The sequence below is a fragment of the Entelurus aequoreus genome, linkage group LG19, assembly GCF_033978785.1.
Source record: "Entelurus aequoreus isolate RoL-2023_Sb linkage group LG19, RoL_Eaeq_v1.1, whole genome shotgun sequence".
NCBI classification, from domain to species: Eukaryota; Metazoa; Chordata; class Actinopteri; order Syngnathiformes; family Syngnathidae; genus Entelurus; species Entelurus aequoreus.
Genome location: NC_084749.1, coordinates 50105691 through 50118885, shown reverse-complemented (window position 1 = coordinate 50118885; position 13195 = coordinate 50105691). Strand labels below are relative to the sequence as shown.

Genomic DNA, 13195 nt, shown 5'->3' with positions numbered 1-13195 from the left:
TATAATTACAAGGAGTGGTTTTCCATTCTAATATTGGAGCATCGAGTGTAGTCCGATACCGATATTGTCGGAAAGTAATCGATAAACTGAAGATAAATAAAAAATGTAAATAGTATCAAATTACGATACCGTTCTATTTTACGTGAACTCCGTAGTAGCGACGTAATTAGGTCACTACTTGTAGAATCATAGAATTCGGCACCGATTCCAATATTTAAGATGAGATTGAACAAATAAATGACCAAATACGTCACAATCAATGTTCGTCTTGTTTTTCTTTTTGGTGGGGCGTGGCTTACATGGTCGGACCAGGAAGAAGGCGAGAAACAATGCTAGCGACACGTTTGAAAGCGACCACCTCGCTTGCTAGAAAAAGTATCTTTGAGGCAAAATGATAAAGACCTAACCTCCATTCTGACATTCCGCTAAACCACCCGCCGGTGTGGCACCTCCCCTTTAACTCTAAAATCCTCAAAAAAATTGGATATACATAATATTACATACATTTATTTATTTGTTACCTTTTTTTTTTTATAAGAACTCATTTTTAAGAAGACAACCGTAATTTACCACAATAATTGTAATTATTGACGTAAAATTATTTTTAACAAGTGTCAAAATGTCCCCCCAAAACAATGACATTGTACTTATAGAGAAGTGCAATATTGCGATATTTAAACTTTGTGTAATACCATTGACTTCATGCCAATAAATAAATGTGTCTAGAACTGTGATAAATGTTGGTGAATATTTTCGTCACTCAGTCCATGAGAATATTAGTAGCATTATTCAAGTAAAAACGAGAAACAAAGTTGTTATTAGACATTCTTTGGGCACTCAAACGTATAGCTGCTACTTGCCAATCTGCAGATTTCCTTTAAACAGGCATAAAAGGGAAATTAATTCAAAATTACAATTTTGGACACATTTTTTCAAGCCATTGAATGACAATATGTCCAAACGTCTGACTTTTGCTACTACAGTAAGCCTGCATTTTAAAAAGTGCAGTTTTAGAAACAAACCTGTCCACTAGGGGTGAACAAAAAAAATTATTCACCGCCAAATCGTGATTCTTATTTATCCCGATTCTAAATGGATTCATAATTTTCAAAAATCGGTTAAAATAATTATTTATTTTTATAATTATTAAACTATCACTCCAAGTTTAGTCGCACCTCATATATATATATATATATATATATATATATATATATATATATATATATATATATATATATATATATATATATATATATATATATATATATATATATATATATTATATATGAGGTGCGACTAAACTTCATATATATTATATATATATATGAAGTTTCTCCCTGACCACCTGAGGGCACCTCAGACTGTGGATGCTTTTAAAAAAGGCTTAAAAACCCATCTTTTAAAAAAAAAAAAAGCCTTTTTATAGATTTTTATAGATATGCATGCTGGTTCTAGCTGTTGGGCTGTTTCTGGCTTTATATTTTATTTGTTTTTATTGTCTTTTATTATTATTATTATTATTATTATTACTATTTTTTTTTTTATTTTTACACTGTGGCACTTTGAGGTTGTTCGCTCAACGTAAAGTGCTTTTTACAAATAAAATCTATTAGTATTATTATTATTATTTTATATATATATATATATATATATGTATATATATATATATATATATATATATATATATATATATATATATATATATATATATATATATATATATATATATATATATATATGAGGTGCGACTGATAGTTTAATAATTATAAAAATAAATAATTATTTTAACCGATTTTTGAAAATTATGAGTCCATTTAGAATCGGGATGTTTTTATTGTCTTTTATTATTATTATTATTATTATTACTATTATTTTTTTTATTTTTACACTGTGGCACTTTGAGGTTGTTTGATTATTTTAACCGATTTTTGAAAATTATGAGTCCATTTAGAATCGGGATGTTTTTATTGTCTTTTATTATTATTATTATTATTATTACTATTATTTTTTTTATTTTTACACTGTGGCACTTTGAGGTTGTTTGCTCAACGTAAAGTGCTTTTTACAAATAAAATCTATTAGTATTATTATTATTATTATTTTATATATATATATATATATATATATATATATATATATATATATATATATATATATATATATATATATATATACATATATACATATATATATATATATATATATATATATATATATATATATATATATATATATATATATATATATATATATATATATATATATATATATATGAGGTGCGACTGATAGTTTAATAATTATAAAAATAAATTATTATATTAACCGATTTTTGAAAATGAGTCCATTTAGAATCGGGATAAATAAGATAAATACGTGGACAGGTTTGTTTCTAAAACTGCACTTTTTAAAATGCAGGCTTACTGTAGTAGCAAACGTCAGACGTTTGGACACATATTGTCATTTAATGGCTAGAAAAATGTGTCCAAAATTCTAATTTTGAATTTATTTCCCTTTTATGCCTGTTTAAAGGAAATATGCAAATTGGCAAATAGCAGCTATACAAGTTTAGTCGCACCTCATATATATATATATATATATATATATATATATATATATATATATATATATATATATATATATATATATATATATATATATATATATATATATATATTATATGAGGTGCGACTAAACTTGGAGTGATAGTTTAATAAGTTATAAACGCATGCTTACCTTAGATAAAGCTAATTACTACTCAAATCTCATCCACCTCAATAAAAAAGATCCTAAATGTTTTCAGTACAGTAGCATCGCTGATGACTTCATGACTTTCTTTAATAAGAAAAGTGATTAGACAGACTCCTCTCTGAGCTGCCACCTTACCGTGGTAGAGGAGTTTGCGTGTCCCAATGATCCTAGGAGCTATGTTGTCCGGGGGCTTTATGCCCCCTGATAGGGTCTCCCAAGACAAACTGGTCCTAGGTGAGGGATCAGACCAAGAGCAGCTCGAAGACCTCAATGAAAAATAAAACCTATGGACCCAGATTTCCCTCGCCCGGACGCGGGTCACCGGGGCCCCCCTCTGGAGCCAGGCCCGGAGGTGGGGCACGATGGCGAGCGCCTGGTGTCACTACAAAAGGAGTGTGTCGTAGTTGCAGGTGACGTCTGTCACACCTGGCCTGGTGTCAGTCCAAATGGCAGAAAAAGAATCATTAAAGGCCTACTGAAAGCCACTACTAGCGACCACGCAGTCTGATAGTTTATATATCAATGATGAAATCTTAACATTGCAACACATGCCAATACGGCCGGGTTAACTTATAAAGTGACATTTTAAAATTCCCGGGAAATATCCGGCTGAAACGTCGCGGTATGATGACGTATGCGCGTGACGAAGTCCGAGTAACGGAAGTTATGGTACCCCGTAGAATCCTATACAAAAAGCTCTGTTTTCATTTCATAATTCCACAGTATTCTGGACATCTTTTGCAATTTGTTTAATGAACAATGAAGGCTGCAAAGAAGACAGTTGTAGGTGGGATCAGTGTATTAGCAGCGGACTACAGCAACACAACCAGGAGGACTTTGTTGGAGCGCTAGCCGCCGACCTCACCTTGACTTCCTACGTCTCCGGGCCGCCAAACGCATCGGGTGAAGTCCTTCGTCCTTCTACCGATCGCTGGAACGCAGGTGAGCACGGGTGTTGATGAGCAAATGAGGGCTGGCTGGCGTAGGTGGAGAGCTAATGTTTTTAGCATAGCTCTGTGCAGTCCGGTTGCTAAGTTAGCTTCAATGGCGTCGTTAGCACAGCATTGTTAACCTTCGCCAGCCTGGAAAGCATTAACCGTGTATTTACATGTCCACGGTTTAATAGTATTGTTGATTTTCTATCTATCCTTCCAGTCAGGGGTTTATTTCTTTTGTTTCTATATGCAGTTAAAGCACGATGCTATCACGTTAGCTCGTAGCTAAAGCATTTCGCCGATGTATTGTCGTGGAGATAAAAGGCACTGAATGTCCATTTTGTGTTCTCGACTCTCATTTTCAAGAGGATATAGTATCCCAGGTGGTTTAAAATACAAATCTGTGATCCACAATAGAAAAAGGAGAGTGTGGAATCCAATGAGCCAGCTTGTACCTAAGTTACGGTCAGAGCGAAAAAAGATACGTCCATCACTGCCTCTCAAGTCCTTCACTGTAACGTTCCTCATCTACGAATCTTTCATCCTCGCTCAAATGAATGGGGTAATCGTCACTTTGTCGGTCCGAATCTCTCTCGCTCCATTGTAAACAACGGGGAATTGTGAGGAATACTAGCTCCTGTGACGTCACGCTACTTCCGCTACAGGCAAGGCTTTTTTTTATCAGCGAGCAAAAGTTGCGAACTTTATCGTCGATTTTCTCTACTAAATCCTTTCAGCAAAAATATGGCAATATCGCGAAATGATCAAGTATGACACATAGAATGGATCTGCTATTCCCGTTTAAATAAAAAAAAATCATTTCAGTAGGCCTTTAAGTCACTCTCCGTCTCGGTGATAAGTGCTAGTTATCCAGCTTGTCTTCCCTGCCAGTGACAGGAAGCAGAACAGAAGACGTAAGGAAAGGGGATCCTTGCAGAAGACGTAAGGAAAGAGGATCCTTGCAGAAGACGTAAGGAAAGAGGATCCTTGCAGAAGACGTAAGGAAAGAGGATCCTTGCAGAAGACGTAAGGAAAGGGGATCCTTGCAGAAGACGTAAGGAAAGGGGATCCTTGCAGAAGACGTAAGGAAAGAGGATCCTTGCAGAAGACGTAAGGAAAGAGGATCCTTGCAGAAGACGTAAGGAAAGAGGATCCTTGCAGAAGACGTAAGGAAAGAGGATCCTTGCAGAAGACGTAAGGAAAGAGGATCCTTGCAGAAGACGTAAGGAAAGAGGATCCTTGCAGAAGACGTAAGGAAAGAGGATCCTTGCAGAAGACGTAAGGAAAGAGGATCCTTGCAGAAGACGTAAGGAAAGAGGATCCTTGCAGAAGACGTAAGGAAAGAGGATCCTTGCAGAAGACGTAAGGAAAGAGGATCCTTGCAGAAGACGTAAGGAAAGAGGATCCTTGCAGCTTTTACGAGGAGAAGATTGGCGCTCTGGAAAAGTCTCCCATAAAAAGAAAGCAAAAAGTTGAAAGTCATTTCTAAATCCTTTTTTCTGTGAACGGGCGATCCTCGTCTTGTCTTACTAACCATGTGACCATTTTCATTGTGCTTTCTAATATTCTTTGTTCAATTAGTTTTTTTTGTGTTTTCTTCATTTGGTTTGTCTAATTGTAGCTCGTTATGTCTTTTGTTAATTTAGTTTATTGTAAGTTTTTTTGTCTTTTCTTAATTTAGTTTATTTTAAGTGTTTTAGTCTTTTGTTAATTTAGTTTATTTTAAGTTGCTTTTTCGTTTGTCCATTTAGTTTGTTTATGGTCCATTTGTTTGTCTTTGTTCATTTGCTCTGTGGAATTCTAAGTTCATTTGTTTTGTAGTCATTTGGTTTGTGTAATTGTAAGTTGTTTGTCTTTTGTTTATTTGGTTTGTGTAATTGTAGCTCGTTATGTCTGTTGTTAATTTAGTTTATTGTAAGTTTTTTTGTCTTTTGTTCATTTAGTTTATTTTAAGTTGCTTTTTCATTTGTCCATTTAGTTTGTTTATGGTACATTTGTTTGTCTTTGTTCATTTGGTCTAAGTTGATGCGTTTTTTAGTCATTTGGTTTGTGTAATTGTAAGTTTTTTGTCTCTTGTTAATTTGGTTTGTGTAATTGTAGCTCGTTATGTCTTTTGTTAATTTAGTTTATTGTAAGTTTTTTAGTCTTTTGTTAATTTAGTTGAAGTTTTTTAGTCTTTTGTTAATTTAGTTGAAGTTTTTTTGACTTTTGTTAATTTAGTTGAAGTTTTTTAGTCTTTTGTTAATTTAGTTGAAGTTTTTTTGACTTTTGTTAATTTAGTTTATTTTAAGTTGCTTTTTCGTTTGTGCATTTAGTTTATTTATGGTACATTTGTTTGTCTTTGTTCATTTGCTCTGTGTAATTCTAAGTTCATTTGTTTTGCAGTCATTTGGTTTGTGTAATTCCAAGTTTTTTGTGTATTGTTAATTTTCTTTGTGTAATTGTAGCTTGTTTTGTCTTTTGTTAATTTAGTTTATTGTAAGTTTTTTTGTCTTTTGTTCATTTAGTTTATTTTAAATTGCTTTTTCGTTTGTCCATTTAGTTTGTTTATGGTCCATTTGTTTGTCTTTGTTCATTTGGTCTAAGTTGATGCGTTTTTTTAGTAATTTGTTTGGCTAATTGTACGTTTTTTTGTCTTTTGTTGATTTGGTTTGTGTAATTGTACATTATTTTGTCTTGTTAATTTGGTGTAAGTTGTCCTGCTAAACTACCGGTGTGTGTCGCACCTCCCCTTTATCTCTAAAATCCTCGAAAAAATTGTATATATAATATATTAACATACATTTATTCATTTTTTACTTTTTGTTTTTTGTTGATAAGAACTCATTTTTAAAAAGACAACCACAATGAGTTTTTCTAACTTGTAGCCTGTTTTGAAAACACTTTATTATAAATAGCATACCAAATAATACATTGCGAATCTAAATGTAAGTACTATTTTAACAAATATTTATTCACTTTAGGAAATGATGCTCTTCACTGCCGGGTTACAATTGTGTGTCGTTGTGTGTGAAACTCCACGCAGGATAGAAACTGTAATAGAAACAGCATGAATATTGTTGTTTTTTCATGTGTGTGTGGAAATGTCATCTTTTTTTAGGTGTGTGTTTGTGTGTGTGTGCGTGTGTGTGTGTGTGTGTGTGTGTGTGTGTGTGTGTGTGTGTGTGTGTGTGTGTGTGTGTGTGTGTGTGTGTGTGTGTGTGTGTGTGTGTGTGTGTGTGTGACAGCCACCAACATACGTGCCTTCATTTGTTTCAGAGGATTATTCATTTCCTTCTGAAGTGAGGCAGCTCGCCCGGCAAGGAAGGTCTGAAAGGCGGCAGAGAGCAGGCTTTCATACTTCTCCAACAGCAGCTTGTCGTCTGGGGGGTAAATACGTCTGTTGGCCACACACACACACACACACACACACACACACACACACACACACACACACACACACACACACACACACACACACACACACACACACACACAGAGAGAGAGAAAGGTGGACATAGTGAGGGAGAAGTGTAGTATCAGGCAGAAAGAATGGTCGTCAGTGCAAGAAAAGAACACGGCTCAGAACAAATGAAATGACAAAAGTGAGAAAAAAAGGTAAGAAAAAGAGGCGTTGAAGGAGGGAGGAAGAGGAGAAGATGAGGAAAGGCCAGGAGAGGTGGAGGCTCCTCATCACCATCCAAATTACAAGATGGAGGCGTATTTGAATGAAAAAAGAGAACAAAGGCAGGTGACGGACGGGAGAAAGAGAGAACCTTGTAATAGCTAACACTTGATCAGCGACTTTCTACTAAAGCAAGACTTCCTTCACAGAACTAACTCACGCTTGTCTTATTTCACTTTCTCTTTGTGCCTTTTAGACGTCATAGCCTGCTCGTCTTGAAGCATTGTGCCGTCTGCCGGGCTTGGCTTTAGTCGCGGCATCGGAAGGAGGAAGAGTGAAATAAGCACGCTCAGTAAGAGTGAAATAAGCACAGTCAGTAAGAGAGAAATAAGCACGGTCAGTAAGAGTGAAATAAGCACGGTCAGTAAGAGTGAAATAAGCACGGTCAGTAAGAGTGAAATAAGCACGCTCAGTAAGAGAGAAATAAGCACGGTCAGTAAGAGAGAAATAAGCACGCTCAGTAAGAGTGAAATAAGCACGCTCAGTAAGAGAGAAATAAGCACGCTCAGTAAGAGTGAAATAAGCACAGTCAGTAAGAGAGAAATAAGCACGCTCAGTAAGAGAGAAATAAGCACGGTCAGTAAGAGAGAAATAAGCACGGTCAGTAAGAGAGAAATAAGCACGGTCAGTAAGAGTGAAATAAGCACGGTCAGTAAGAGTGAAATAAGCATGCTCAGTAAGAGTGAAATAAGCACAGTCAGTAAGAGAGAAATAAGCACGCTCAGTAAGAGTGAAATAAGCACAGTCAGTAAGAGAGAAATAAGCACGGTCAGTAAGAGTGAAATAAGCACGCTCAGTAAGAGTGAAATAAGCACAGTCAGTAAGAGAGAAATAAGCACGGTCAGTAAGAGTGAAATAAGCACGCTCAGTAAGAGTGAAATAAGCACAGTCAGTAAGAGAGAAATAAGCACGCTCAGTAAGAGTGAAATAAGCACGCTCAGTAAGAGTGAAATAAGCACGGTCAGTAAGAGAGAAATAAGCACGGTCAGTAAGAAAGAAATAAGCACGGTCAGTAAGAGAGAAATAAGCACGATCAGTAAGAGAGAAATAAGCACGATCAGTAAGAGAGAAATAAGCACGGTCAGTAAGAGTGAAATAAGCACGGTCAGTAAGAGAGAAATAAGCACGCTCAGTAAGAGTGAAATAAGCACGGTCAGTAAGAGAGAAATAAGCACGGTCAGTAAGAGAGAAATAAGCACGGTCAGTAAGAGAGAAATAAGCACGATCAGTAAGAGAGAAATAAGCACGGTCAGTAAGAGAGAAATAAGCACGGTCAGTAAGAGAGAAATAAGCACGATCAGTAAGAGAGAAATAAGCACGGTCAGTAAGAGAGAAATAAGCACGGTCAGTAAGAGAGAAATAAGCACGATCAGTAAGAGAGAAATAAGCACGGTCAGTAAGAGAGATATAAGCACGATCAGTAAGAGAGAAATAAGCACGGTCAGTAAGAGAGAAATAAGCACGGTCAGTAAGAGAGAAATAAGCACGATCAGTAAGAGAGAAATAAGCACGGTCAGTAAGAGAGAAATAAGCACGATCAGTAAGAGAGAAATAAGCACGGTCAGTAAGAGTGAAATAAGCACGGTCAGTAAGAGTGAAATAAGCACAGTCAGTAAGAGAGAAATAAGCACGCTCAGTAAGAGTGAAATAAGCACGGTCAGTAAGAGAGAAATAAGCACGGTCAGTAAGAGAGAAATAAGCACGCTCAGTAAGAGAGAAATAAGCACGGTCAGTAAGAGAGAAATAAGCACGGTCAGTAAGAGTGAAATAAGCACGCTCAGTAAGAGAGAAATAAGCACGGTCAGTAAGAGTGAAATAAGCACAGTCAGTAAGAGTGAAATAAGCACAGTCAGTAAGAGAGAAATAAGCACGCTCAGTAAGAGTGAAATAAGCACGGTCAGTAAGAGAGAAATAAGCACGGTCAGTAAGAGAGAAATAAGCACGCTCAGTAAGAGAGAAATAAGCACGGTCAGTAAGAGAGAAATAAGCACGATCAGTAAGAGAGAAATAAGCACGGTCAGTAAGAGTGAAATAAGCACGGTCAGTAAGAGTGAAATAAGCACAGTCAGTAAGAGAGAAATAAGCACGCTCAGTAAGAGTGAAATAAGCACGGTCAGTAAGAGAGAAATAAGCACGCTCAGTAAGAGAGAAATAAGCACGATCAGTAAGAGAGAAATAAGCACGATCAGTAAGAGAGAAATAAGCACGGTCAGTAAGAGTGAAATAAGCACGGTCAGTAAGAGTGAAATAAGCACAGTCAGTAAGAGAGAAATAAGCACGCTCAGTAAGAGTGAAATAAGCACGGTCAGTAAGAGAGAAATAAGCACGGTCAGTAAGAGTGAAATAAGCACGCTCAGTAAGAGAGAAATAAGCACGGTCAGTAAGAGAGAAATAAGCACGGTCAGTAAGAGTGAAATAAGCACGCTCAGTAAGAGAGAAATAAGCACGGTCAGTAAGAGTGAAATAAGCACGCTCAGTAAGAGAGAAATAAGCACGCTCAGTAAGAGTGAAATAAGCACGGTCAGTAAGAGAGAAATAAGCACGCTCAGTAAGAGAGAAATAAGCACGCTCAGTAAGAGAGAAATAAGCACGGTCAGTAAGAGTGAAATAAGCACGCTCAGTAAGAGAGAAATAAGCACGCTCAGTAAGAGAGAAATAAGCACGGTCAGTAAGAGTGAAATAAGCACGCTCAGTAAGAGAGAAATAAGCACGCTCAGTAAGAGAGAAATAAGCACGGTCAGTAAGAGTGAAATAAGCACGCTCAGTAAGAGTGAAATAAGCACGCTCAGTAAGAGTGAAATAAGCACGGTCAGTAAGAGAGAAATAAGCACAGTCAGTAAGAGAGAAATAAGCACAGTCAGCGTTGAATGCAAGATGTGGAAGCGGTCCAGGCTGCTCAGCACAACATGGCTAAGACCCTGTCTATATTAAGTCAGATAACGTCTTAAACAGATCATTATTTAGCCTAAATCCCGTCCATCCTTTAAGGTTCCCCTCCTTGGATATTTTTGTACACGTTTGTTTGTTTTCTATGCCCTTTTTGTCAAAGAGAAAACACCCAAAATATGCAATATTTTCCCCCCAAAACTGTTGAAAGTGGAGTATTTGTTGTGAAGTACTTGGAGTACTAAATAGGTCAATCATTCATAACAACATTGCTTTTACTTCATTATGATTTTATGAGCAATGACGGTTTGAAAAAAAAAATAAAATAAAAAATAAAATCACACTAAAGGTCCTGGGGACCAAAAAGGGTCTCAGTCTTTAAAGTCATAAAAATAAGATATATATACATAAATATTATTTTTTTACTTTCAAAACTTAAATATCTATAGACAAACGACAGATTTATCTGTTGGCATGAAAATTAAACCTGAACAAATATTTTGTTTTTCTATGCCCTTTTTGTCAAAAACACTATTTTTTAAATAGAAAATACACCAAATATTCAAAAGGGTCCTGGGGACCCAAAAGGGTCTCAGTCTTTAAAGTGTTAACAATAAAATGCATACATAATTTTTTTAATTTTTACTTTCAACACTTAAATATCTATAAATCAACGACAGATTTATCTGATGGCATGAAAATTAAACCTGAACATTGTTTTTATTTTCTATTCCCTTTTTGTCAAAAACCCTAATTTTTTAATAGAAAATACACAAAATATGCAATATTTTCCCCCCAAAACTGTTGAAAGTGGAGTATTTGTTGTGAAGTACTTGGAGTACTAAATAGGTCAATCATTCATAACAACATTGCTTTTACTTCATTATGATTTTATGAGCAATGACGGTTTGAAAAAAAAAATAAAATAAAAAATAAAATCACACTAAAGGTCCTGGGGACCCAAAAGGGTCTCAGTCTTTAAAGTCATAAAAATAAGATATATATACATAAATATTATTTTTTTACTTTCAAAACTTAAATATCTATAGACAAACGACAGATTTATCTGTTGGCATGAAAATTAAACCTGAACAAATATTTTGTTTTTCTATGCCCTTTTTGTCAAAAACACTATTTTTTAAATAGAAAATACACCAAATATTCAAAAGGGTCCTGGGGACCCAAAAGGGTCTCAGTCTTTAAAGTGTTAACAATAAAATGCATACATAATTTTTTTAATTTTTACTTTCAACACTTAAATATCTATAAATCAACGACAGATTTATCTGATGGCATGAAAATTAAACCTGAACATTGTTTTTATTTTCTATTCCCTTTTTGTCAAAAACCCTAATTTTTTAATAGAAAATACACAAAATATGCAATATTTTCCCCCCAAAACTGTTGAAAGTGGAGTATTTGTTGTGAAGTACTTGGAGCACTAAATAGGTCAATCATTCAAAAGACGGTTTGAAAAAAAACAAAAAAATCACACTAAAGGTCCTGGGGGCCCAAAAGGGTCTTCACTCATAAAGTGTTAAAAATAAGATATATACATTAATAATAATGTTTTTACTTTCAAAACTTAAATATCTATAGACCAACGACAGATGTATCTGTTGGCATGAAAATTAAACCTGAACAAATATTTTATTTTCTATGCCCTTTTTGTCAAAAACACTATTGTTTTAATAGAAAATACACCAAATATGCAAAAGGGTCCTGGGGACCCAAAAGGGTCTCAGTCTTTAAAGTGTTAACAATAAAATTCATACATCATTTTTTTAATTTTTACTTTCAACACTTAAATATCTATAAATCAACGACAGATTTTTCTGATGGCATGAAAATTAAACCTGAACATTGTTTTTATTTTCTATTCCTTTTTTGTCAAAAACCCTAATTTTTTAATAGAAAATACACAAAATATGCAATATTTTCCCTCCAAAACTGTTGAAAGTGGAGTATTTGTTGTGAAGTACTTGGAGCACTAAATAGGTCAATCATTCAAAAGACGGTTTGAAAAAAAACAAAAAAATCACACTAAAGGTCCTGGGGGCCCAAAAGGGTCTTCACTCATAAAGTGTTAAAAATAAGATATATACATTAATAATAATGTTTTTACTTTCAAAACTTAAATATCTATAGACCAACGACAGATGTATCTGTTGGCATGAAAATTAAACCTGAACAAATATTTTATTTTCTATGCCTTTTTGTCAAAAACACTATTTTTTAAATAGAAAATACACCAAATATTCAAAAGGGTCCTGGGGACCCAAAAGGGTCTCAGTCTTTAAAGTGTTAAAAATAAGATATATATACATAAATATTATTTTTTTTACTTTCAAAACTTAAATATCTATAGACAAACGACAGATTTATCTGTTGGCATGAAAATGAAACCTGAACAAATATTTTGTTTTTTTATGCCCTTTTTGTCAAAAACACTATTGTTTTAATAGAAAATACACCAAATATGCAAAAGGGTCCTGGGGACCCAAAAGGGTCTCAGTCTTTAAAGTGTTAACAATAAAATGCATACATAATTTTTTAAATGTTTACTTTCAACACTTAAATATCTATAAATCAACGACAGATTTTTCTGATGGCATGAAAATTAAACCTGAACATTGTTTTTATTTTCTATTCCTTTTTTGTCAAAAACCCTAATTTTTTAATAGAAAATACACAAAATATGCAATATTTTCCCCCCAAAACTGTTGAAAGTGGAGTATTTGTTGTGAAGTACTTGGAGCACTAAATAGATCAATCATTCATAACAACATTGCTTTTGCTTCATTATGATTTTTGGGCAATGACGGAAAAAAAAAATCACACTAAATGTCCTGGGGACTCGAAAAGGGTCTTCACTCATAAAGTGTTAAAATAAGTCATATTAGTACTTTTACCTTCAACACTATTATACACACATATGTAATCATAATTATTATTATTATTA

At 34.5% G+C, this 13195-nt stretch overlaps 1 protein-coding gene across 2 annotated transcripts in view; it reads right to left on the bottom strand.

Annotated features, from left to right (window-relative positions):
* ttll7 (tubulin tyrosine ligase-like family, member 7) overlaps positions 1–13195 on the bottom strand; it is a 181146-nt gene that overhangs the window by 79055 nt on the left and 88896 nt on the right. For both annotated transcript variants that reach the window (XM_062028630.1, XM_062028631.1), the window contains exon 13: positions 6927–7062. In XM_062028630.1, the coding sequence (XP_061884614.1) occupies positions 6927–7062 (136 nt within the window). The remainder of the gene's footprint in view (positions 1–6926; positions 7063–13195) is intronic.